At 39.8% G+C, this 25,626-nt stretch overlaps 1 protein-coding gene across 8 annotated transcripts in view; it reads right to left on the bottom strand.

The window, feature by feature from the left end:
* Positions 1 to 21,963, bottom strand: part of LOC137139349 (forkhead box protein J3-like) — a 70,027-nt gene extending 48,064 nt beyond the window's left edge. For 3 of the 8 annotated variants that reach the window (XM_067526435.1, XM_067526437.1, XM_067526440.1), the window contains exons 1-3: positions 21,668 to 21,960; positions 11,833 to 11,956; positions 11,091 to 11,553 (exon numbers count right to left, since the gene is read on the bottom strand). In XM_067526435.1, coding sequence (XP_067382536.1) covers positions 11,091 to 11,438 — 348 coding nt within the window. In that variant the 5' untranslated portion in view covers positions 11,439 to 11,553; positions 11,833 to 11,956; positions 21,668 to 21,960. Of the gene's footprint in view, positions 1 to 11,090; positions 11,554 to 11,832; positions 11,957 to 21,667 lie in introns of all 8 variants that reach the window. The other 5 variants (XM_067526439.1, XM_067526441.1, XM_067526442.1 and 2 more) reach the window with 4 other exon arrangements.
* Positions 21,964 to 25,626: the final 3,663 nt, after the last annotated feature.

Here is a 25,626-nt window from a genome sequence, read left to right as displayed (position 1 = left end):
TGTGTGTGTGTGTGTGTGTGTGTGTGTGTGTGTAGCTGTGTGTGTGTGTGTGTGTGTAGCTGTGTGTGTTTGTAGCTGTGTCTAGTTCAGCATTCACTCACTATTGCTTGTGCATACACTTGCACAAATGTGTACGTAGGCAGGTGTGTGAGCACCTGTGAATGCAACCGTGAAGAGTTATGTACATATGCGTTCATCCATGTGAATATATGTGGACATATGCATGCAGGTATTAGAGCATAAGTGTTCCAAAAACCGAACACGACATGTTTGTGAGAAAAAGAGAGAGTGAAAGACAGAAAGGGCATTAGTGACACAAGTGTACACGAGGGACTGTGACAAGGTAGAAGAAGGGTTTACGCTGTCTCTGGAGACCTTGCAAGGACCAATAAAGAATGACCAAAAATGTAGAGTATAGTTCCAACTAACAGATAAACTGAGTCCTAAACCCGGGGCACAACTTTTTTGCTTGTGACATCTCTACTTGTCAGAGGTTATATGATGTGTCTACAATCACAGGCAGAGGTTGGTTTGTTTTAATTATTGCACAGAAAATTGCATGCATCCATTGCATCCCCAAATCAAATATCTGTGATGAGTGGCACTGTTGTGGTATAGACCTACTTGGTTGCATGGCTAATGCCAGCCAAACTACAGTATGTCATCCAACCCCCTCAAACATCATGTGCATGGTCATCATGCCCTTAGTGACGAAAAAAAAGGCTGTTTTTACAAGTGTCAGTACACTTATCTTCTAAATGAATCTCTGTGGTTTAGAGCCACAAGCCTTAGTTTCACCAAAGTGTTCCCCTTTCTACTTTTAGATATCACTGATTTCAGCTCTACTAGACCACTGTTAAGTTACTGCGGATGCAAACCTAACATTTCACGCTTCGGTTGCTTCACAATAAAAGCTTGCCACCAACAGGCCGGTGAGAAGCTTTTATTGTCAAGCAGCTGTAGGAGATTTGTTTATCAGATAGTGGTGTCACTCTCCAAGTAGCTACAAGCAGAAAAAGGCAAAATGAGATTTTAGATACTGCACACAGCAGGCTCTTTAGCCCTGTGCTAAAATATTGCCAGCTTCTTTCTCACACTATACAAATCAGCCAAACCCAAAAACAAGACTAATGACATAAAGGTCATATGTCCGTGATGCTGTTGTTAACAAAGAAGGCAGACAACCATAAGATTCCCAAGTTACCTGCAAAAAGTAATATTTGCAGGAGGACAGTGACAACAAAGGGAAGCTACTAGTCCTATGGTTAAATATTTAGTTGCATCCAAAATGTTGAACCAATAACCTACAAACAACAACTTGATAACCAAACCTGATAACATAAAATTAATAGTAAAAACACCCAACTTGAGTTATTTTGGATAACTTGAAAAGGACGACTGCTCAGCTTCAGCCTACCAGCGACAGGCGTATTCTGTGTAATGTGTTCTTTAACCTAACACATTTTGTGCAGCAGTGCAACAGAGTAACTGCATTTACATGCACATACAGTAAGTAACGAGGTCACTCAGAGAAAGCACGTTCTCTGGTAAATGGAGACAGAGTTTACATGGACTTACAGACCTGATTACTAGAAATCTGCATATAATCTGCAGATAATCATCCTCCCTGGATCATATCAGTATTTTTCATCTCAGAGCTGATTTACAAAGACAAATCCTTTCAGCTGTTATATTATTATACTGTTTCATAAATAACTCAGAGAGCAAACAAGGTTGCAAGGCAGCAAGAGGTCATGATGGCACACTTCCTGTTGCTGGTTGTGTCAGGCAAAGCATTGTGGCGAAGTGACAGCTTCTGTCAGTAGATTTCCGGGAGAGGAGGCAAGTGAGTATGGAAGGAGGAAGAAGGGGAAGTAGGACAGGCAGGAAGATGTGCTCTTGGTGTACTCTGCATCCCAGCAGTGTTTGACAGCCTCCTTTTTCATTTTATCAAGTTTTGCTTGATGAAATAAATACCTTTACAGTGAGTTTCTGTGCTAAATGCATTTTCACAGTGTTTGGTTGTCCGGTAGTGTGCTTAGTTCATTACTGCTGGAATTTCACTGTATAGCTAGAACAGTAGAGACAAAATCCACCCTAAGCCACCCACATCTGAAAACAAATTGTTTTTCCCCTCTTCATGTTGACTGCATTTTAGTCATCAAAAAGCTGAGCTTTAAAAAATAAAACAAAATTATAAAGTAACAGCATATAAGTTGCTGTTAGTATGTAATGCTTATAGCATTACAAATATTGCTCACATACCCTGTTTCAGCTGCTTCAAAAGATGAGACTTTCTCAAATTTTAAACTAAAAAAAATCTCCACAAACAACAATCTAGAACATGAAGTGGCACAGCGAGTTAGAATAAAGTATGCAGTTATGACCCTTTGCAATAAAGGCAGTGTATACTTTGGAAAGATAAGTTTAGCTTTATTTGCTCTCTAGTTGTTTTATAGGGCTGAACGATTAATAATTTTTAAATTGATATCACAATTTAACTAAATGAAATTTTCAAATAATAAGAGCTTTGAAAATTTTTTTACAATACATCAATAAGTGGATTATCACAGGCCTCACATGTAGAGATCTACACTCCTCTGGCTGCAAAGGAAATAAGTGATAGTTTAGGACCAATACAAGTTTAACTGCATTGCTACTAACTAATAAAAACAGAAAAGTCACATTGTTCAATTGGATATATTTTGCTTTTATATGAGACAATGTGCAGCAGGAACAGGTGTTGGGTTAAAGCAACAATGACACATTTCCACGCACATCTAAAAAAGCCCCACTTAATGGCCACTTGTAAAACACACTGTGTTTGACAAGTTGACAAGTTAAAGGGCAACCTTCAACTGGCTAGAGTTTATGGTGTAAATATGCAATAAGGCTTTTAAACATTTCCCTATTTTAAAATATTTCTCTTATTCTGCCTAAAAATGCCTCTAGATGACATCACCCAGAGGAGTTTTACATCATTAGGAGGTCAGATGGTGGATAGTGGAGCTCTGGAAAAGCAGGTAGTGTGAACAACCAGATGACATAACCTGAATGCCATCTGGAGGCATTTTTCGGCCAGAAGAAGAGCGTTATTTTAATATAGGAAAGTCAGAGAGACGGTTAAAAGCATTATTGTGAATTTGCACCATAAAATAAAGCCACGGGGAGCAAGTTAAACAACTAGGTGAAGTTGCCCTTTAATGATTAAAAACACGTCTGCTAATGCAGCCTCCAATCACTACTTGGGTCAGTTAAGCCAGGTATCAGCTGACAGATCCATGGCCGAAGTGTGTGAGAGCATCACTTCAAACACAGCGGCATAATAGTTTTTTGCCTAAAGCAGCAGTGCATGCACTGATCCTAACTTCAATCAAATCTCTTTATAATAGCTAAGATGTCTGACTACAGAATTTAAAAAATAAATGTGAAAAAAATTATTGTGAGCTCTGAAGTTTAGCCTTTTAAGCTCATGTTCTATGTTGCACAATTTTGCTGTTTACTGACTAAAAGAAAGAGAATCTTAGCTTTGTTTTATCTGTACAAAGAAATAACCCCAAATCAAAGAGAAGTGTTTTCAAGTGGAAACAGTTTGCAGATTAAACAATTTTAGTTTGGATGAACTGCAGTAAAGAAACATCTAGATGGTTTCATATAAAGTTTACGTCTATTAATATTGACTGCATGATGTGACTGCAGAAAGACAGCAACTGTGATACTTCAACATTGTCGAACCAGACAAAACATCTAGCATCCTCTTTTGTTCTATAAAATATTCTGATGTTATTTAGGCTCTGACAAAACATAGGTTGGGGATTCTTTGTGGGATTCAAACCCAAAGAATAGTGAATAAGCTCATTCTGAGTCTATAATTGTTGCATTCCATAGTGCTAAGGAAACCAGCCTTAAGCCTATTATTAGCCATATGGAGAGTGCTACAGGCCTGTCTGGTTAGAGAGAGAAATACAGTGCTGGGTGGGTGCCAAATCCAAGAGGAGATAGCAGGAAAAATTCCTCGCTTTTAATTAAGAATTTAATACTGAGACTCCTATTAGTGATTAGTATGTAATTAAAAGCTCTAGCAATGTTTCACATACAAGTATAATTAATAACTGCATTTATGTGTGTATGTGTATGTGTGTGCCCATTTGTGCATGTGTGAGTGTGTGATAAGGGAGTCTAAAAATGACACCAAATTTGTTATTTACCCCAAAGCAACAGCATATATTAAAAATACAATGGTAAGGTACCCTTATAGCTCTTATTTGTGTCATACACCCTGTGGTCCGTGGACGACTGAGCTACACAACTGATAGTAGTTAAATAGTAAAAAACAAAAAGGAAAAAGGTTATTTTGTCAGCTGCATACTTTGGTCATCTGTGGCAAAAGAAAACTAAAAACCTATAGAAAGCATATTTCTATAGAAAATTACATATTTTTGCCTATAACACAAAAAAATCAGTTTTATTAGGACTGTATGAAAGTAGTTATTTTGTATATAATTAACAGAAAGTTTTATGGTGAACAAAATTATCTTCCTAATGATTTGAATTTGATATGGTTTGGAGACAACAAACACACTGTGGCACACAGAATATATGTTATGACAACTTGTTTCTCACAAAACAGATGGTCAGAGGTGAGACTCAAACAATGGCACGTTCCCAGTCACCAATACCAGACTGTCTTAAAGTCACTTCCTGGAAAGTACAAACAAAAATCCCATTCACATAGACACACTTCCCAACGCTAACTGAAGTACAACCTTAAACCTAAGACTAATGCTTATTCTATGATCTGCCAAAATGCCCTCACAATAATAGTATTTCTCTGTCCACTCACATGCACAAGTCAGCTGTGACACACACATCCAACCCTTTTTAAACTAAAGCACATCTTCCTGTTTGTGGAACCTCTCAGATACATACAAGTACATTACATCTTACAGAGATTGTCTTAAAGCTGAACACAACACATATTGCAACGTACCACATTGATAAAATTTCAGTCGTTCTCATGACACACAAGCTCAGGATCCTCAGTGCAGTTACAGCCACACAATGACTCTCAGCAGCCAATGACAACAGTCTTTCTCCACATACACAAGTGCATTTGACACTGTGCGCCGACCTCCACTGCACTCCGCCGTGGATCTCCCACAGAGCAGGCAGGAGGGGATGGCAGCCAGAATAATGGACCAGCACTGATTCATATCAGGTGATTGTCTGTGACATGCGGTTCTCAGCCAAAGGGCAAAGGCCACCGTGGTAGAACTGCGCTTTAAAACGTCACATTAGGCCTTGCTAATTCACAAGCAATTAGCCTGGTTGCATTGGCGCTACCCTAAGGCCACTGTGTTTCTCACGTAACTAATGGGAAGGCCTTCAAATTTTAATAATACTGTAATGGTGAGATAACCAACATCTCTCTTCATTATATTTAGCATGAACAAAAGAGAGCAGAATAGAATACAGATTAATATATACATATTTTCCGTGAACTAATATGACATGTCTTTGTCCATTTAGCAGTGTAAAACCCAAATACAGTCTAATACCAGTTAAATAAAACTGACAAAATCCAAAAAGCATCACATTTGTAAATCTAAAGCCACTAAAACTTACAAAACTTTAGTAATTTGAGATTTTAAAAACATTTTTTCCCTGAGTCAAAAAGAAGGGGTTTCATTTTTCTAAGACAGGAATGCCATCAAACTGTCATTCTAGCATTATTTTCTAATGCTAGAATATCCACCAAAGCTGAAAACATTATTTCACCAAGACATAAAATCAGCCCAAAAGATGCTATAGCAGAATAAACAAGTAAAGACAGTGCAATACAAAACATTAAACAACATAAAATGGAAGCTAATTAAGACATGAAACACAGAACGCTGCAGGCCAGGTGTTGAAGGTCAGTTTTTAGACTGAAATCTGGATTGTACTTGAAATTAAAAAAGGCTCCTCAAACAACATAAAAGTGATTTTATGACTCACTGTAACAAACTGCCAAATAACACTGTATGGTTTTGGTCTCCTGCTGCACACTGACTATGAGTTGTGGTAGAAGTTGACCTTAAAGTAGAAGGGCACATGGGTATGAATGGGTCGCAAGGGGGCTGCAGTGGGCATGGGAAAGTACAGCAAAGCACAGTGTAGGAAACAGTCAGAAAGAGGCAGAGGTTGGTAATGTAAATTAGACTTTCCAAAGATACAAAATAATGCTAAGATGATGCAGGCTGATGGATAACTGTTTGCATTCCAATCCAGTTTACTGGTCAGTTCTTTAAAAATAAAAATTCAATGCATGTATGCACAAAATACATATACATAAGTCAACAAAAACACTAAAACCAATGGACTAAAGATGGTTGTGCTATTTAATTTCATGTGTTATTCGTTACAGATTCTAAACTTCCTCCACAGCTCCAGACAAAGCCTCCCATCATTACTTCTTGGATAAAAAAAGCCCTCTCTATATTCATTTCTAGCTAAGACACAAAAATCGTATGACCTTGGAAAGCCACATGATTATAACTGCTAACTATATTGGCTGTTTAATGCATTTGAAAGTGTGCGTGTATGTGAATGTGTCTGTGTGTTTGTGTGTGGATGCAATACATGCAATAAGCTGAAAGTGTGATCAATGTATGTGTGCGTTTTCTGTGAATAGAAGGTGATGTGTATATGTGTATGTCTGTGTGTGTGTGTGTGTGTGTGTGTGTGTGTGTGTGTGTGTGTGTGTGTGGAGGGGGGGGGGGGGTGGGGGGAGTGTATATGACTGTGTGTTGTCCTGGTTTCAACTCCACCGTTCCTGCATTCTCATATTATCATACAGAGCAGACGGAGTGCGTGTGCTGGGTAGTAAAACTCTCCTCTGCTCTCTGACAGTCTCCTCCTCACCCCCAACCCCCCTCATATCCTCTCCTGCTGAGCTCCCTGTGTGTAATCTGTAGACTATACACGTACACTGCCTACCTGAGTGGGAGTCTCTCTGTGGGTGTACAAGCTTTTGTATGTTTTGTGTGTGTGTGTGTGTGTGTGTGTGTGTGTGTGTGTGTGTGTTTTGTACACATGTGTGGCAGAGGGTGAAAGAGACAGCATGCTAGACCACGTATGAAGCGTTTTCTGAAAGCTCCAGTGTTCGCCTTGAGTCGGTACATTCAGAAAACACGCATTTCAAACTGCGTACTTGCAATGTGTGTATGTGTGAGCCGATGATGTCTGCAGAACGTGGCAGCCAGACAATCTCTGTGTCTGCATCCCACTGTGTACAGCTGACAGCAATCACCTGAACTGAAGTGAACCAGACTTATGTAACTTTCCCAGTGATGGCCATGGCTGGTACAAAACAAGCCCAGTGTGTTGATATGGTCCTCCAGGAAGCAGAAGTTTCCAGCTTTCTCTCAAAAAACTAGCAGAAATTAAACTGGTGCTTTACCTTGAAATATTGCAGAGCCTAATTTGTTACTTAACATGCTTCCAAAATATCAGTTCATATACAGATCAGTGGTTGCTAGTTAAGTTAGTTGAGCTTCATTCAATCAATTTAGGATCTCTTTTGCAAGAGATGCCTGAGAACAAATTACAGAATAACACCACACTCCACTCACCTAATCATCAAATCCAATCACTCACCACTTAGGCTCAGTATGCTTTACACTCTGTACATCAATGACCTTCTGTCCTTAGCCTTAGAATTGGATAAGGATCATCTCCCTAAAAAACCCACTAAGATTAAAGAAATGGAAGAAACCCTAGAAAGCAAAACATAAAGCAGACAAAAAAATAGCTTTTGTTCTTTCAGATCAAAGCAACTTATTAAAATTTCATTTTGGACAGTCGGAATAACAACATTATAAACATACATGAAGACTATAAAGAGGGTGGACACTAATCAACCTTCAGATGCCACCAAACAATAGTGGCAAAAGGACACATATTCTATACTGGAGTACAGGCACAAATACTTGTGTTAAAAAAAAACACTCCCCTTTTATGCAAGAATAACAACTAAACTACTACAAGCAAGCTTTAAAAATGTGTAGGGTAGAAAATACAGATGTGTGTGTTAGAATGTACAAAGCAAAAGTAAAACGTTCTCAGAACAACAAAATACTCAAAGTACAGATGCTGGAACTTTCTACAGATGCCTGAACTTTCTACATAAGTAAAGTTACATATTTGTTTTAAAGATTCTGAAAGGAATGAGTGCACTTTTAGTGGCAGTCATATTCAATGGAAATGTGACCTCCCCTGCTCTGAGGAGCAGACTTGTAGTGTAATGCTAAAGAGAAGAAGAAGAAGAAGAAGAAAAGTAATGCTACAGTAACATGTGGAATGATTGTGTCCTGGAAGGTGCAGCTGAACTGCAACTTTTTAAATAAATTAAAAAAAAACACTAAACACTACAGAACATGTATGGGAATGGAGTCCATGAACTGTGTTGCTAGAAGAGGCTGGAAGGGAGACTAGGCCAGTGGTTGAGAAAGACCTGGCTGACTCATATCCACCTCAGTATTTCATCTTGCTCACAAGTCAAGGAGGGTTTCTAACTAGTTAAGCTACAATAAACAACTGATGTTGTTGGCCAAAAGCACAAATAGATGGTAAAGTATGCAGGAAAATGTCAGGAGAGTGCTGCATGTCATTGGGTGCTCACTGCTCAGCAACAAATAAATCAATTTATGGACTCAAAAATAAAAGGTTGTATTAGTAAAATTGAAACTAATATAGAGAGCCGAAGTTTAAAGCAAAACTGAAAAAACTAAATGCATTTACTGTTGTTGTTTTTTTAAACGTCTACAGTCTAAAAAACATATTTTGTCAAATACTGGTGTACTGAAAACATACCGTGCATTGTTTATAGACCAAGTGGAAAACAACATAACTTCAGGTTATGTATCTCACAACAAACCCTCTGCACTGATATCATGGACAAATGCCAGAACATGTAAAAATAAAAACCACAATGCCTCCAATATAGGGCTTTAATGATGCTACTAGAATGCAGCCACACACATAAATCAATGAATCTAGAGGTGTAATTATGGGATACTAAAACATCCTGGCAACCACATACAACCAGAAGAACCCTGAATGGTCTCAATAACCCCTATCCTCTATTTCTCTGAAAAGCAAACTAATTGATTGAATCCTACATGCAGGTAAGAAGCACTGCCAACACAACCTGGCTTGTATCATAACCTTTTTGTCTCCATTTTTGGCATGCGTCTCCGCTCAGGGAATGGTGTGCCGAAGATTATAGACAGGGAACAAACACAGGTTCGTGAAAGGGAAAGGAGAAGATAGGAGAGGAGTCAGTGACTAAGAGGGTGAAGGAGAGAGGAGAGGGGGTGGTGGTGTAGTGCAAGTGCTTGGTAGATGAAGATAGAAAGTGAAAGAGAGAAATAATGAGAGAAGAGGAAAAATGTTCCCGCTCTCAGAGAGATGAATTGGTTGATAGTTTGCAGACAGCCTTTTCAATGTGTCAGTGGAAGGACTATATCCATCCCCTTCTTCACTAATAAGGTAGAGAATCCCCAAGACACAACCGTAGGGATCTATTCATTTGTCTCCAATACACAGCCACCTTTCTGCTCATATTAGCTGGGATTTGCATAGCTACATTTACATAGGGATTTAATAACGTCATCTGAATGAGGCAAAATGCACCTGTCAATCATTCCCAGTTTGCTAAATGGTTTCTGTGCTATTCATGACAATCACCGGATTGAGATTTATGTCTAGGGCAAGTGCTTAAAAATTTAAGCACTAACAATATGGTTAGGGTTTGATAGCATTTTATAAAACCTGAATCCAGCAAATCTGATTTCTTTTAAAATCACTTTGCAAATTTAGGATGAACTTTTAACACTGGTAGAATATTAATAACCCAAAGATTTGGCTGACATCACATTTTGTTGGGTAGGAAAGAAAAAGCGCTATGAGCAGCCAGAACAGGGAAATAAGATAATAAAGACAACATTTAAATAATAGCTCTCACTGACTTTGCATGGGCTGTTTGCATTGAAACTGAAAGTCCTGGTTCATATTAACAATTAACAAATAACAATTTAGTAATAAAGTTCAATTGTTATATGATAGCCAGTATCTATGAAAAGTACTCACCCCGCTTGGAAGTTTTCACCATTTTTGTGTTTCAAGGTTTCTGTGTCTAGAAGGCCCAGTTACTAGTAAGACAGTATATTGGCCAAAAAGCACACATAAAAACACTCCAAGCTACTCCATGAAAAGGTTATTAAAAAGCATAAGTGACTAGATGATGTTAAAGTAATTGATAGACATTTTGAAAATCACTGAATATCCCTTGGAGTACAGTGAAATCTATCATTAATAAATGGAAGTAACCTGGCACTTGCTTAAATCTCCCTACAATGGGCCATGCTTAAAAAGTGACACCTCCACTGAGGGACTTACACATTTCTGTGCCTGAGATGGGAGAGGCTGTACATACAACAACTGCGGTCCAGGTTCGGCACTAGTCGAAGTTTTGTGGAAGACCGGCAAAGAGGAGGCCACTGATAAAGAAACCCATATTAAATTCATATTACATCTCAGCTAGAGTTCGCCAGAAGGCATGTGGGAAGATCTAAGGTAATCTGGAAAAGGGTTCTCTGGTCAGATATGACCAGACCAAAATTTAGCTTTTTGATCATCAGACTAGGTAACGCATTAACGGTTAAAACCATCAAAATACACCATGCGCAACGTAAAACATGGCGGTGGTATTGTGCTGTAAGGATGCTTCTCTGCAGCAAGTCCTGAAGAGATCGTAAAGGTAGAGAGTAAAGTGAATGCAACAAAATTTAATAAAATCGTGGAGGAAAACCCGATGCATATTGTATGCATGCTAACACTTTTTTTATTTTTCATAGTTTTAATTAATGGCCATTACTCTGTAGGAATCTGTTTTTATTATGTCATGAAAACTTAAATGTAAAAAATAAAAACAACACTGAGTATGATTCAACGTTGAAAGGAAATGAAAAGGGAAAACTTCCAAGGGGGGTGAATACTTTTTATAGGCACTGTAAACTACATGTTTTAGCTCTTTTGTTTCATCTTACCTTCCAGCCGCTGCCTGCCTCTCTGTAGTAGGGGAAGTTGTCACAGATCCACTGGTAGATCTCACTGAGGGTCATCCGTTTGCGTGGCGAGCCATTGATGGCAAAGGTGATGAGACTGGCATAGCTGTAGGGTGGTTTACCATCTCTGTGCTGTGCAGCTTCCTCCTGGTCCAGTGTTGTTCCTGGGTCCAGATGGGTGATTTTCTTGCCAGGCCCATGCATGTGATGGTGACCATGGTGGTGGTGTCCATGGTGGTGACCTGTGCCTGTCTTCTGGATAGCTGCCCTCATGCTGAGCTGGGGGAGCCAGTCCATTGAGGTCAGGCTACTCTCCAGCTCAGAGGTCATGACGTTTGTAGGTCGAGGGCTTAAAGCGGAAGTTTGACAGGATCAGCGACGTGGCGTGTGCAGGATCTCCTGTTGCCTCACTGAATGGGTGCTGTGCAGCAGCTTTGGCTAAAGTCTGGAAAAGCAGGAGGTTTGTTTAGCATGCATATTCATCGCCTTAGCAGAGACACAGATGCTAACTTGCACGTTATTTTCCTCATGGAGTGCAGCTTTGTATATTAGAAAAATACATATTTTGGCATTGTCATCACAAGGTAACGAATATGTACAGCAAAGTATGATTTGCAATGTCAGTCAAAACAATTGCAGTGTCAGAAAAAGCAGTTTTATTACGTGAATTACAAAGAGAGAAGCAAAGCTGTATAGGAGACTAGGTATAAGTTATGTGTCTCACTCTTCCCATTCCTTTCCATCTTTCTTTGGGCCAAAGCATCTGGGGAAGTCACCAAAGTGAAGGGTAGAGTCCTTCCCTCGTGCATGTTCACAAGTTCTTCATTTAGCCACTCCGATGGCTGCTGCTGCAACACACAAACACAAAACCACACAAGACGGTGAACTTGGTCTGCCAGACAGCCGTCATAAGATATTAATATCGCACAACCGCTCAACTGGCCTCGGCATCTGTCCAACCCGATTAAAACTCTTCTTTCTTTCTGTTTCTTTTTCTGTCTATCTGGATTGTCTCTCACTCTTGTTGCCTCAAAAGTGGAAATGGCAATTGGATCTGCAGAGTGACTAAAAGCTGGGGAATTGTTTTCACAAGTGCCTGCCAACTGGGGGAACAGCTCGGGAGGAATTCCAACCCTCTAGAGGAGCTGAAAGGCTCGTCCCCTTTTCCTCTGTGAAACCCCCCCACCTCACTCATACACACTCTCTCCCTCTCTCTCACACACACACACACACACACACACACACACACACACACACACACACACACACACACACACTGTATTCCCATTCTCTAATTCTCGACGTGCCCCACTCTCCTGTCAAGTCGGACGCCAACCTTTAAAGCCTCAAGCATCTGAGATCCTTCTCAGACAGACAAACAATGAAAAAAGACTCAAAACCCCCCAACATTTTAATTTGTAGCTATTTTTAGAACTGTATTGAACTTACTAACGTGTCCAATGTAAGTAGAGTAGACATTAATTTTTGGTGGCACCAGAGTTATGAAACATTTTTAGCATCATTCAAGAGAAAACAAGGAGAAATATTTGGTGTACATGGGTGAAATTACTCACCAATTGTTCTGTACTCAGTCAGTCACAGAACATTCATAGATTTGTCACTACTGGACTGAGAATGTCATGTAACTGTTACTCATCATGGGAGTGAAGATGCTGCATTCATACCACACGCTGGTTCAAAGAAACTGCCTTGTTTATTGCTTGGTGCTTTTAAATGTCTGACATTCTAGAAAATGCAGGTAATTCTGTTCATTTAAACTGTGGAATATTGCTTCTGAATAGTTAACCACTGCTAGATGGTTTCAGGTTCCAAAGGATATAGAAATCTACATCTACACTTTCATCCACCATCCCGTGCAGTAACCTTCGTATGTCCTTGAACAACAAAGAGCCTTATTGGCCCACGCATCTTCCATTCATGCACACTGTATATAATCAAGGTGGGAGAACTTCAATGATCCTGCCTACCAGGAGGAACACAAACCCCCCAGTCTATTTCTACCAATCCCCATGGAGAGTCCAATGCATCAGGATGAAGAAGAGGAATGGAAATGCTCAGCTCCTGCAAAAACCTTCACTTAATTACAAGTTGAAAAAACAAATGTTTAGCAGCAGACTCATCAACCCAAACAGCCAGGCAGTGGGACTAGGGGAAGGAAAGAGGAACCAAGAGAGGAGATATGCCCGATGAGGCCTCTTCTTGCAAAACACCACCCCCATCTCTTCCTCAAGGCCCTGCCACAGTGGGTGAAGTCATAGCCAACCCCCTCTTCCAAATCCCAGGAAGCCATCTTAATTAGTGTGCCATTTTTTCGCTAAAGGGAAGGTAGCATTGCTAGTTGTAGTGGTGGTGGGTAGGTGGGGATGGGGGTGGTGACACACAAGACACAGAACAACAAGTACTTATTTTCCCCTCATTAAAAGGAGGCACAAGCTGCAAATCAGCCTGCCACAAGCCCCGACCTGCTGTGCTGCCGTGGCTGTTGTTGTTGAGAAGTTTGGGAGCGTGGGCTGGCTGCACGGCGGAGCGGTGTAGCTTCGCACCGCTAGCCTGGTGAGGAGTTGGGGTGATGAGTAATAGAAGAGAGTGGAGAGAGAAGAGGAGGGGCAGAACGTGGCTTCTGGGGAGATGGGCCCTGCTGGGTGGGTAGACGCAACCAATTACCTAGTCGACTCAGTCAACTGGTCCCAAAGTGACTGGGCTAACCTCAGCATTGTTCCTTCTGTTTCTGATATCTGCTGTGTTTCACATCAGACTCAGGGGCCTGTGTGTATCGGGGGAGAAAAATTATCACTGCAGACAAGAGCTTACAGTATATCTCTGCTTTTCTTAGGGCTATCGGTTTTCTAAAGAAATGCACTGAACTGTATACAATGATATTACAGTTCAAGTTCACTTCTTTGTCATTCAAAACCAGACACATGGTGAGCACATAACAGAATGAAATTCGAATCTCTCCTAGCTTCTCATTTATAAATGTATTATACAAAAAACTATGACACCTTCCCAAAAGCCAAAGTAAACCCACATCTTAAAAGAGACAGAAATTGGTACAAACTAAAATAAAATGAAAAACCAAAAGGTAGTTTATTTTAATGGTTAATGGCTATCCAAACTGAAACAGCAATAAGAGAGAAAACTAAACTGGTCTATGTTAAATTTTCTACAGTTAAAATGTTACATTTCAGAGAAAAGTGCAAAGATTTAAAAACAATCTACATAGTATTGTACTTACTTCACCTGCTGGTCTGTACGTCATCTGAAAATAACTACATCATGCTCAAGTTCAAATGTCAGAACTACTGCAGCATTAGCCTAGGATGTCACAATTAAAAACTTTTATCAGTCGCCTCTATAGCAGCAGCAGAAATAAACAGAGGACTGTTCAGCACTATGGCCAGTCATTTTAAGAGTCCTTCATGCATTTTGTTGAAATTGGTTCTTTAAATAGTAAATCAAATCTGCACAAACACTCAGAGTTTGTCTACTGTGAACATAAACTTCCCAAATGTCGAAAAGTTTTTAACATTTATTAAATAATGTCACTTTGAGTACACTTTCATAATTAACTCAAATTATGTTATTGAGAAAGCAATTAAAACTCAAAACAAACAAAAAATAAATCGCCATTAAGAAAATAATTACCAGATTGAAAAGCCAGTGTTCTATTTAACAATAAAACATATCCATTTTTGTTCCAAACATTATGGTTAGTTCCATGTTTAAGAAAAAACAATGTTAGTACTGCAGTAACATAACATAATTCCTGCACATACATTTAACCCCCCCCCCCCATAAGATTTAAATTTTATTACTGATTGGGCATATTTCAAAGAGCTTCTTGAATGAGATATAAAGGGTAGTAAAGAGAGGATATTCTGGCAGGTGATCATAGAGAAAATCAGCGTTTGATTAGTTTGAATGCTTGTAATATGAATGTGTTTGGGAACATAATTTGTCAGAGAGACATTTGGCTAACTTGGGGGTATCAAAAGGTTGAATATCTGGAAAAAGAAAATCATATGGTGCCTCAAGTTTACATTTTTGTAACAACAAAAAAAAACCATAAAGAGTTAACTTTAGTAACTTTAAAGTCGTCAGACATTAGCTGGCACTTCCAGAAAAGATTACAAGCATTAATGTAAAAAGACGAGCAAGGATTTGGACATTTATGAACAAGAAATCTTTCTCCTTCAAAAGAACTTAAATACATCACTCTTCGCACTGTGGATGGAGCTTTCATGACTGGGAACATTGTCCCCTTAAAAGAGTTGAGGGTCTGCGTGTGATTGAATGTATTCACCCATTAGACTTAGCTGTGATGCACTCACTCAGCTGTATGCATCACTAACAGCTAACAGTCCCCCGCTGCTAGCAGGCTTTTAGACTGAGAGAGAGGCTTTACAGTTCTGCATTTTAATAGAGAACTTTGAATGGAGGCACGGGGGATGGGTGAGAGAAGGGGGGAAGGAGCCAAAGGAAAGAGGCATCAAAATATTTTCAGAGGAAAATGAAGTAATGACAAAATACCCACCCGGAGCGTGCGAGCAGAGGGGGTTTCTGGGAAGGACTGCCTTGGAAGGGGTAAGGCTAATGTGTCAAAAGAAAGTCAGTAGGCATACTGAGCGCTGTCATGTCTAGAAGTATGGGGCATTCAAAGGAAGGAGGAAAAGGTCCAAAAAGCAGTATTGAATGTCTTAATTACTTTCTGATTCAGCACCAGAAAACATACCTCTGAAAAGCTTCAATTATAAAATATCAAGGCAAATCAGCTGCCCTTATGGTGGCTGCTTGCTCATCTCTCAATGGAGTTGGGTTAAGCAATTATCGTTTGATACTGTCTACTTAGTCTCGAAGGAGACCTGGAGAGGCATCAATGTAATGCACCATTTTCAAACTGAAATACATGTTGTGGACTTCTTCCATCCAGCCAATGGTCAGGCAAACCAATGCTTGAAAGGATAAAAAGAGAGGACAATAACTTAACCATGACGGACCAACACTTTCATCAATGGTTTATGAGAACTGCTGACTGGCCTATGTCAACCATGTCAATCCAATGGAGTCTCACCTGAAACAGAACATACTGATTCTCATCATTTTTCACGGGTCTGAAAGAAAATCTGATTGAAAGAAGGCAAGAAAATCAGTAGGTTCCACTGAATCCCTGAAGGCCTACAATAAAATATTTAACTCGCTAAGCTCACATAGAACCTAACACCTGAAAACATCTGCCAAGGTAGAGGGAGTTAGCGACCCAGAAGATTTACCACTGCCGACGAGGAAAAAGCTATCACAATTCTAGAGTCTGACAATGGAGGATTTAAAAAGGCATATTTTGTCATAAATAAAACATAGGAGTGCAGCATTTCAGCAAACTCCCTCAACAAAAGGTCCCAAGAGAGAGATGGGATGCTGTTTGTGAACTCATGCTTTGCACAGTAAAGGGGGCTACAGCACAGCGTCACCACGTCTCAAACTACATTCCCACATCCAGCCCTATTCAGCAAGGACTAGTCCTCTTTAAAAATTCATTAATTTACAGCAAAAATAGATTAAAGCACCCAACTGCACCAACCTAAAAAGTTTGGCTTGTGAATAGCATTAATAATGGAAGCAAGCTTCCAAAACCTAGAGGCCCTGGCTCGGAGGCATGGCTTAGGTTTTGTTGCGCTTTATAATGGAAAGTAATTTACATTTTTTAGAAGTATTACAGCTTTTTGATGCTTGTTTATAATTACATTGTTTTACATGCAAATTGGCTAACAGTTGTTACTCATTAAAACATAACCAGTAGAGTGCAACAACACTCTCAGCTTGTGTAAAACAGAGGCTTTACATCAGGTTCACAATGGAAGCTTTACACTGAACTTTTGTTGCTGGCTGCATCACTGCTGTGTTCAAACCAAATGACGGCCCTCTAAAAGTGATCACCCCCATCTTATCTTTTACATTTTTTTCCCAATCATAGCTATGCTTTCCTAACAGAATCAAAGAGGGTTTTGACAAGATAAAAGGATTTGCTGCATTTGAATTCAAATTATGTATACTTTGCTCTGGACAAGACAAAAATCACAGTGACTGGGAGCACTCAGAACTTAAAGGTACTTGAAATGAGAGGAAATCTACTCTAATGCATTTTCACATTTTTCACCTTCCCCACCTGATAGAGAAGTTTGCTATTGTAAATTCTATAAGTAAATCAACATCTAGGTACAGCTGATTTCATATTGTGTACACAACAGTGTGAGGGCGAAGGTTTCCACATTCACTCCCTTGCAGTGAGTAGTTTATTAATAACTTACCAAGACATTTCAAATCATCACTTTGTCGAAGTGGAGACTTAAACAGCTGATAATTAATCTAACCTGAGGTAATTAAACTGACCTGATGACCCTGAGTTACTGTAGCTGCCTGATAATTGCACAGTCAGGTCTTAGGCCTCCTAGCGGAAGCAAATGATATGTCCTACTAACAGCAGTAACAGATTCTGCCAATATGTTTTACAAGGCACTCATACTTGCTGCCCTTCACTATCAGTGGAGAGCCGGAACCCCGGTTCAACCACTTCTTGCTACACCTCCTTCCAACAAGCACCAATAATAAGTTGTATCTACGATGTAGCTAACAAGAGCAAAAATAATATAAAAGCAAACAGTACAGACAGTATGTGTGCTCTACATTGACTACATACTGAAACTGTTTTAACACATAACTGTAATGTTTGGCTTCTCCTTCTTTCACAGCAAGCATTAAGGGTTCTGAGAGCAAAATCTTGCGCGCAAACGTAACATACCGATTCATGCGGCAAATTCGCACTCACCCACAGGGGGAACTCGCCTGCATTCCCCTGCAGGAAGCATGCTAAACGTTTAACCATACGTTCACACTTGGATACATGCTCTGCTCCAACGGCTGTCGTTCCTTTCTCTGCCTTTGTAACTTCCATTACGTAATGGGTTGCCGTAACACACACTGCAAACAATCAGAAGACTACAGTGATCATCTTTCCCTCTGTTTTGTTTAAAATTCCACCACATTGGTTAGTAAGCCAGTCTTCCGCTTAAGTGTCCACTGGAATCAAGACATTTGCCATGGGCTCTTGCCCAGCTGTAGCTGTAGCTGATATCAGATGATATTTGCTTAAAGTTGAGATTTCCCCCCAATAGTGTAGCTGGGCTCTCGATGACTCTGTCTCAGTCTGCAGGGGGTACATGGCAACAAAAGGTTTCCACTAGCCCTTTTTATACAGAAACTTTTTCATACTAGTGTTCAGCTGGCACTTGTTTAAGGCATCTGTCAATTTACACTGAACCAAAACACAGCTTTAGTGGCACCTCAGTGTTCATTTCACACATGCTTCCCAGCACCAGTGGCATGGCATTTAGTGCGACAATGAATGACCATGATCATGGATTCAGTTTCCTGCAGCAACATGTGTGTAAAAAGCTAGGAAATGGGGAGACTCTTTGGGACCGCTACGATGTGCATCTCATAGGCAGAGGCAGATGTTGACAGATAGTAATTCGAGGATCTGTTAAAGAATAATAACACATGACTGGCTGGGTTATCCCATCAAATGCCCTTGGATGGACCTGCCTTTATTCCACCACTTGTCGTTGTAGCGGTCAAGTCTCGCCGTTGCTCCTGCAGCGTAGCATTATTTCTCCCTGCTCAAAAACGTCACTCAACCAAATCCAAATCTAACTGTAATCACAAATACGTTGTACACAATCCATGACAACTTTGCTTGAGTGTGAATCATGTTTTAAATGCAGTTTCTCCTCCAGTGTAGGAGGTAGAGACCCTTTAGATGGTCTCATAATAAAACAGATATACCATAAATATAAATAATATGTTATCAAAAGTTCACACTCCTTCTCCCCCCAAATTCCAAACTAAACCTTAGGTCATTTAAACAGGGGAAACCTCAGAGGCTGCACAAAATGCCTTGGCTCTGACAGGAACTCTGGAGGCAGCTCAAAGGAGGGTCAACCCTGACCCCTCACGCCCATTTGATACCATACATACAGAATGGTGATGCAGCGTGTGAGCACAGTAAACCTGCCTTGAATGGGCAGTGTGTTAGGGGCTATTGACAATGAATGGGTGGCTGTCAATGGCCCAGGCTTTTGTATCATACGTGCGAACGCTCCGTTAGAGCAAAGCAGTTAACACACAGCTGCTATAGCAGAAGTGTTATAAATGATAAAGAGTAGGAGACGGCTACCAGGCATCAGTCCATACACATGAACAGTGTGGGTGTTGGTGTTTGTTAAAAGCATATTCTTATGTAGTAAGTCTTACGTTAGGTAAACAAATCTTTACAAAGTTAAAGGCAGGTTGTTTAGAATAACAGCAATAGGTAAAGGTGAGTGTGTAGGTGAGTGACTGCTGACACAGGTCAGTGATTTGATTAAGACATCAAACATTTTCTGCCGCAGCATGTTAAATAAACTCTTTGTTACCTACAGTGAGAGCTTCCAAATAGACTTCTGAATGACATATAACAACGTTATGATGAACTAAATGAATTCAGTGTGAACACTGCACACACACTTCATAATGCTGGAATTGTGTTTTTTTTCTGTATGTACTTAAACACAATTTCTATTGGGGAGGTATGTTTTTCATACAAAAATAGTCTGCTTAACAAAACAATTTTTTTTCACAAATGGTGCAAAGTTATGTGTCTTAACTCCATAATGTTTTAATTAGCAGGCACAATCTTGCCAGATACTAAGAAAAGGGATTGGCTGCCCAACATCACTTATAAAGTCATACCTAAAAAAAAAAAAAAGAGTACATTACTAGTTATAATGAATATGCAAGGAGGCAACATAAAATCTTGAAAGCCATCACTGACGGATATACTGGCATATGGAGTTCATCTTTTTCAAAGAAACTGAAATGCATGAAGTGTATCTACAAATAGCCCTTAATTTAACTTTCAAAAAGTCATTACTACACTCATTTCATACCATTGCATTTGCTGACATTGACGATAATTACAATGACCTTTCCGATGATAAAACACAAATCAGTAAAACATTATGAGGGTTTCTTCTTTTCACGTTTCATGCAATTCTGCATAACGTTTTAATGAGGCATTTAGGGGTCTATGAGTGATCTACTGAGAAAGTCTACAATGGCAATCAGCAGTGAGTGTGGCAGCTGTTCAGCAATTAAAAAGCCAAATTACCCTCAATCAACACCATTTACAAGCGCAAGTAAATCTCAGGGCAAATAATGATGAGAGAAATCTGTTCAGACAGCTCTCATCTTGATAGGAATTAGAGGCGCATCCAAATCAGGAGCAGGGTACTCTTTCAAACGCGTTCTCAGTCTGATGCACGCAAACACATACGCACGCCTTCCCTTGTCTGTGGGTTTTAGCAGAGATGAAACTGTATTGTGTGGCTCTCCATGCTGCATCATGATGAAAAATAATAACCCCTTTACAGTATAAGATGGTCACAGTCGATGTGAAGGATATGGTTTCTTTAGGGAAAGAGGCTATACTGGTATTTGAATCACTGGCTCCATTTTTGTGAGTGTAACTGTTCTGGACAACAAAAAATAAAAGTGACTTGCAGATAATTACAAGGAAAGATACCATAAATTCTGCCTGCCAGAGTCACTGAAGTGCATTGATATAAGGCACTTGTTAATGTCCATCATGTAAAATATATGATATTTTCATAAAATTGTGAAACCAGTATGTATGCTAAAAATCTGACCTCCCAGCTGAAATCATAATATTACATTTACCCTTAAAAATAACTTTGAAACGGATACAGGCAGCAAGTGTAAATGTCAATGCCTTTTAACATACTCTACAGTAGCCTAAAAACACATCACACTGTGTATATATATCATATGGTGTTAATGACAGATATGAAGCCTATTTTAAAAATACAAGCTGCTAAGAAACAAAGTTGGTTAAGTCTAATGAGTCCCCTGAAGGAAACACTTGAATTCCAGTATTTTCCCTTCTGTTAAGCAAAAACTTTTCTTTACCTCAGCAGAGTTTAATACAACAAAATGCGTTTAAACTGGTTATAACTCGCTACGTTGAGGAATAGTTCCCTTCTCTACACAGCTACATTGCTACCAACACGGATACATCACTGTGCAGCGTCACGTCTTATCGAAGCTTAGTTTGTTTCCACTGTTGCCGCTTCAAAAGTCTGCTCAGCTGTGCAAGGCACCGTCTTCTGCCCGTGCATATTTGCGTGCCCAGTACAAATCACTACTTCCACAATTGTTTTATGAAACACCTCTTTCCTCGCAGCATTTCATGAAGCCTGCCTCGCTGCCTCAAAGCCAACATGAGACTGCGATTGTAAACTTGTAGAAGTTGACTTTATGTGACGGACATCTGGCATAAAGAATAATGCCTCAGCGTCTGTGTGCATGCACATTAACGACATTGTGACAGGTAGCTAAGTTGTCGTAGCGTGCTATTAAGACAAATCATCATTTGTCACTAATTTCTATGGCTGACATTAAAAAAATAATCTCCACAGACTACTCACCGTCGTAAACGAACAGGAACCGGTAAATTGTTGGGACTCGGCTTCAGAGGCTCCAGGCGCCTATTCTGCACTTGGAAAATCTCCTCGAAGACAAAAGCCCCAACGGTGGCTTGACGCTGTCACTTGGTCCGCATGCACGGTCCTCTGCAGGCGTCAAGCTGACCGCTGCTGTGGTCACTCGACAGTCCTCACGGGTTCACTGGCGCCACTGTTCGCTTTTGCGCTCGCAACGCGAAGACCCCGGTCTCTCTGTGCTCAGCTCGGCTGCTGAACCACCGGAACTACTTCCAACGCCAGCCGGAGCACGTTGTGGATAAATTCATGCACCACAATAGGAAAAATGAAATCACATCCATTCAACTAGTTCCTATTAAGGAGATTTTACTAGGACGTGACAGACCATAATAATATTATTAATAATAATAATTTCAATCACCAGCCATAATGCGATGTTTATCAATTTGTGAATTTATGATAAACACAGATAAGATGGACTCTAATCACCAATATTCTGATCGCCATAAGGCCCATAACGTGGCAGTGACTTAGTTCTATTAAAAGGATGAAAGGAGTGGAAAACGTTGAGACACCAAAAACACTGCATTATTCTAAGCATGGAAACATGCTTTCAGTGATCTTTACACACCGCTCAAACTGCTATAAAATATTTGCTGCAAAACAATGAGATTGAGTTGAGTTGGGCTAAGCATCATATTTTCTGTTACACCACCAAATTAAAGGTTTGGTTGTGTGCCGCTTATCTGTTACCGGTGAGGTATTCCTCACTTAGGTTGCATGCTTTTTGATTAAATGCAAGGAGAAACCTGATGTGTGAAGGCACAGCACACCCACCTGGACATGGAATCAGTCAGAGCATTTTGATGAAGCTTTTTACGTACAGCCAAAGTGCCAATATTTGGCATTTTTAAACCAAGTACTGTTATTTCCATGCACATTTCACACATTACTTAAAACCTACTGCAGTATGACCTTTGCCTTTTGTTATCTGCGCTAAATACAATGTTTTTGCAAATGTCTCTCAAATTATCTTTTTTTTTTCTTTGTCTTTTCGGCTTGTCCCGTGAGTTCAGGATGACCACAGCGGCTCATTATCCGCATGTTGATTTGGCACAGTTTTTACGCCGCACTTCCTGACGCAACACTACCGGTGTGCAGTGCCGGGAAATGGGTGTTGGGGGTTCAGTGTTCAGCCCAGAGACATATAGCCGGGACCGGGGATCGAACCACTGACCGTGGACGACTGCCTTGCGCACTGAGCTGCGGCCACCGATTAAAACTAGAAAATCAGACTCAGCAGGTATACGGCATGTAAGACATGACAGCTGGCTGGTTTGAAATTGACACAGACTTCTTTACACACTCCTGCCTCATCACATAACTCCATAGCCATTTACTATGGATGATCCGATCCTAGAGCTCACAATTTGTGCCAGTTGACAAGATGAGAATATGTGTGATATGACTCAAACAATAATAAAAGGCAGAATGTAGAGACTTCTTCTCTGCTGCATGTCTAACAATAGAGCACTTTAAAGGGTCTTTTTGTAAAATTTTGTATTTCAAATTCACCTACTTGGCAACGGTGCATAAGATTGTTTCAGAAAACCCCTTAACTCCCCTTAACTCAAAAATATGTTTTCTTTACTTCGTTTGAAAGTGTCAGCTTCACTGTGACAGATTATTGTATACGGAAACTTTGAAGTTGAAGGTTGTGTTTTCTGTGTTTACCTTAAAACTTTAGGTGAGTATGATTTTCTGACGTATGATATGGAAACCTGAACCTTCCAGTGCAAAAATACAATAAATTGGGGTTTCTGTGATTTGGGAGACATCTTGTGTACAGTCAAAGTTTTAAAATCCAACACACTTGTATTTTTATATTTATTGGATTTTTCATTGAAGGAGAATGTGGTACAATTTGCCAAATTTGAATGTAGTTGTCTAAAACAAATCACCACACAAATTATTAGCACAGACAACGATTTTGTGTTAATTTACAACATGTGTGGAATCTTTAGAATTCCTGCAAACACCAGTAGATGTTTGTATTTCTGGTCAGTGGTCGTGACATATACTTCTTTACTCGGCCCTTTTCCATTAAATTAGACTTAGAGCAAAAAACGTATGTTTTTGTTGGTAAGTTTGGTCACATGGATTCATCCTCACTTCATCGCTTCTCGGCTGAGAAACAACTCAGTGCTGCACTCCTCTGGATGGTCTAGGTGTTGCAATAGTTAGTGGAATAGTCGTCCTAGAATTTGAAGAGTTTCAACCCAGCAGGGGGCTATGTAGTGCCTAAATGATTTACCTACAATGTGTGGGGGAACTACAAAAACTGTGACGCTAGAAAGAATTGCTTTAAAGAACAACGCGATAAACAATACATATAACTAGTGTCTTTTAACTACTTTTGTTTTAAATAAGTGCGATTGTGTTTAAAAGAACAAACGAGAAGTTTGGGACTCAAAGAGAAGACGCAGATGATGATGACACACTGTAAAGCCGGAACTTCCTCCAGGCTATTTGTGGTCTTATGCGAGCCCACTATCAGAGGTCTTAGCGGACCTTTAAACGCCTTTTATATGCAAATCGATTTAGTACTGGAGAGCGTGAGAAGGAGTGGATCTTTTCTCAAATATATCCTTGGAATTTAGATGGTTGTGGTCAACAACAATGAGAAGTGATCCACGTCTGTACAATCCTCTGTGGGCGGCCCCATCGCACCAACAGTGACCCCACAGCATCTGGCTGCGATTCTTGTAAAACCACGAGTTTTTTTGGAACATGTCACAACCCTTTCTCGATAACACGCTGGCCGCGACGTTCTGTCACGAACAGGAAAAAAAATATATAATGAACAGGCAGGTTTAAAGAAATATATGGCATAACAGGTTTGGGCAGAAAACGTGTGTCCTATATGTCGATCGGGAGAAATCCGCTTCAGGCGCCGTCCCCCTTCTTTGTGATGACTAGGCAGCACAACTGGCTCTGCCCGGTTTGATCCTGTTGGCTCTCCGTCGTTGCAGTGCGTCAAGCTCAGGGGATGTAAAGGAGGCAGACAAAAAACATTAGCAGTGTTCTGTTTTCGTCTGCCTGTATGACATGCTTATAAAAAAATGCTACAGCAAACATTGAGGTTGTTATATTTGGTCTTTGGCCATGATGCTTCTCTTGCATGACAGTAGATCTACAAAGGCGGGGATGGGCAGCATAATAATGACTTGACATACAATACAAAGCATTTGAGCCACACGTGGCAACATAATTTGTCTTATTCCTTAAAATATGCTTTTTATTATGAGACCACTATTAATTATTTGTTTTTGGAATATGCAGAAACTATTCAACCTAATGACAATACTAACTAAACACAACAGGTGAGAGTTTCATATGCAGACATATTTAGTTATTTATTTGATTTAGTAATCCGTATTATGTGCTTGTGTAACAAATGCATTACTGTTTTGTTTTTTAGTTAGAACGTTACTGTTTCGTGACAGCATATTGTAGCTTACTACAATAAACTAATTCAAAAACACAAAAATGCAGAAATAAAGCTTGGCAGCTGACTTTGCTATTACACTGATGTGTATGTTAAGGGATTTACAGCATCTGTGTTTTTTTACTTGCTGCAAAGAGGATTATCGGTTGATGTTTGACATCCAGGGGTTAATCTTCTGCAGCACTTCAATAGAAACCCGAAGAATGTGCATCAGATGACTTTACATGGGTTATGGTTTTAAATTGCTAAAAAGTGTGTGTAAGCACTTTTACTTTGAATGCCTTTGATTTCTTTTTTGTTTACTGAAATAAAATATTATCGGCATTTCTATAACATGTAGCAGCTAATATGAGTTTCCAACTCAGTGTAACAAACTTTTCTGCGTTTGTGTATGTATGTTTATGTGCTACTATAGTCTAGTGCCTATCATCGCAAA

Source organism: Channa argus, chromosome 13 (assembly GCF_033026475.1).
Source record: "Channa argus isolate prfri chromosome 13, Channa argus male v1.0, whole genome shotgun sequence".
In the NCBI taxonomy this organism is placed as follows: domain Eukaryota; kingdom Metazoa; phylum Chordata; class Actinopteri; order Anabantiformes; family Channidae; genus Channa; species Channa argus.
The sequence above is the reverse complement of the archived record's forward strand: the minus strand, read 5'-3'. Positions and strand labels throughout refer to the sequence as shown.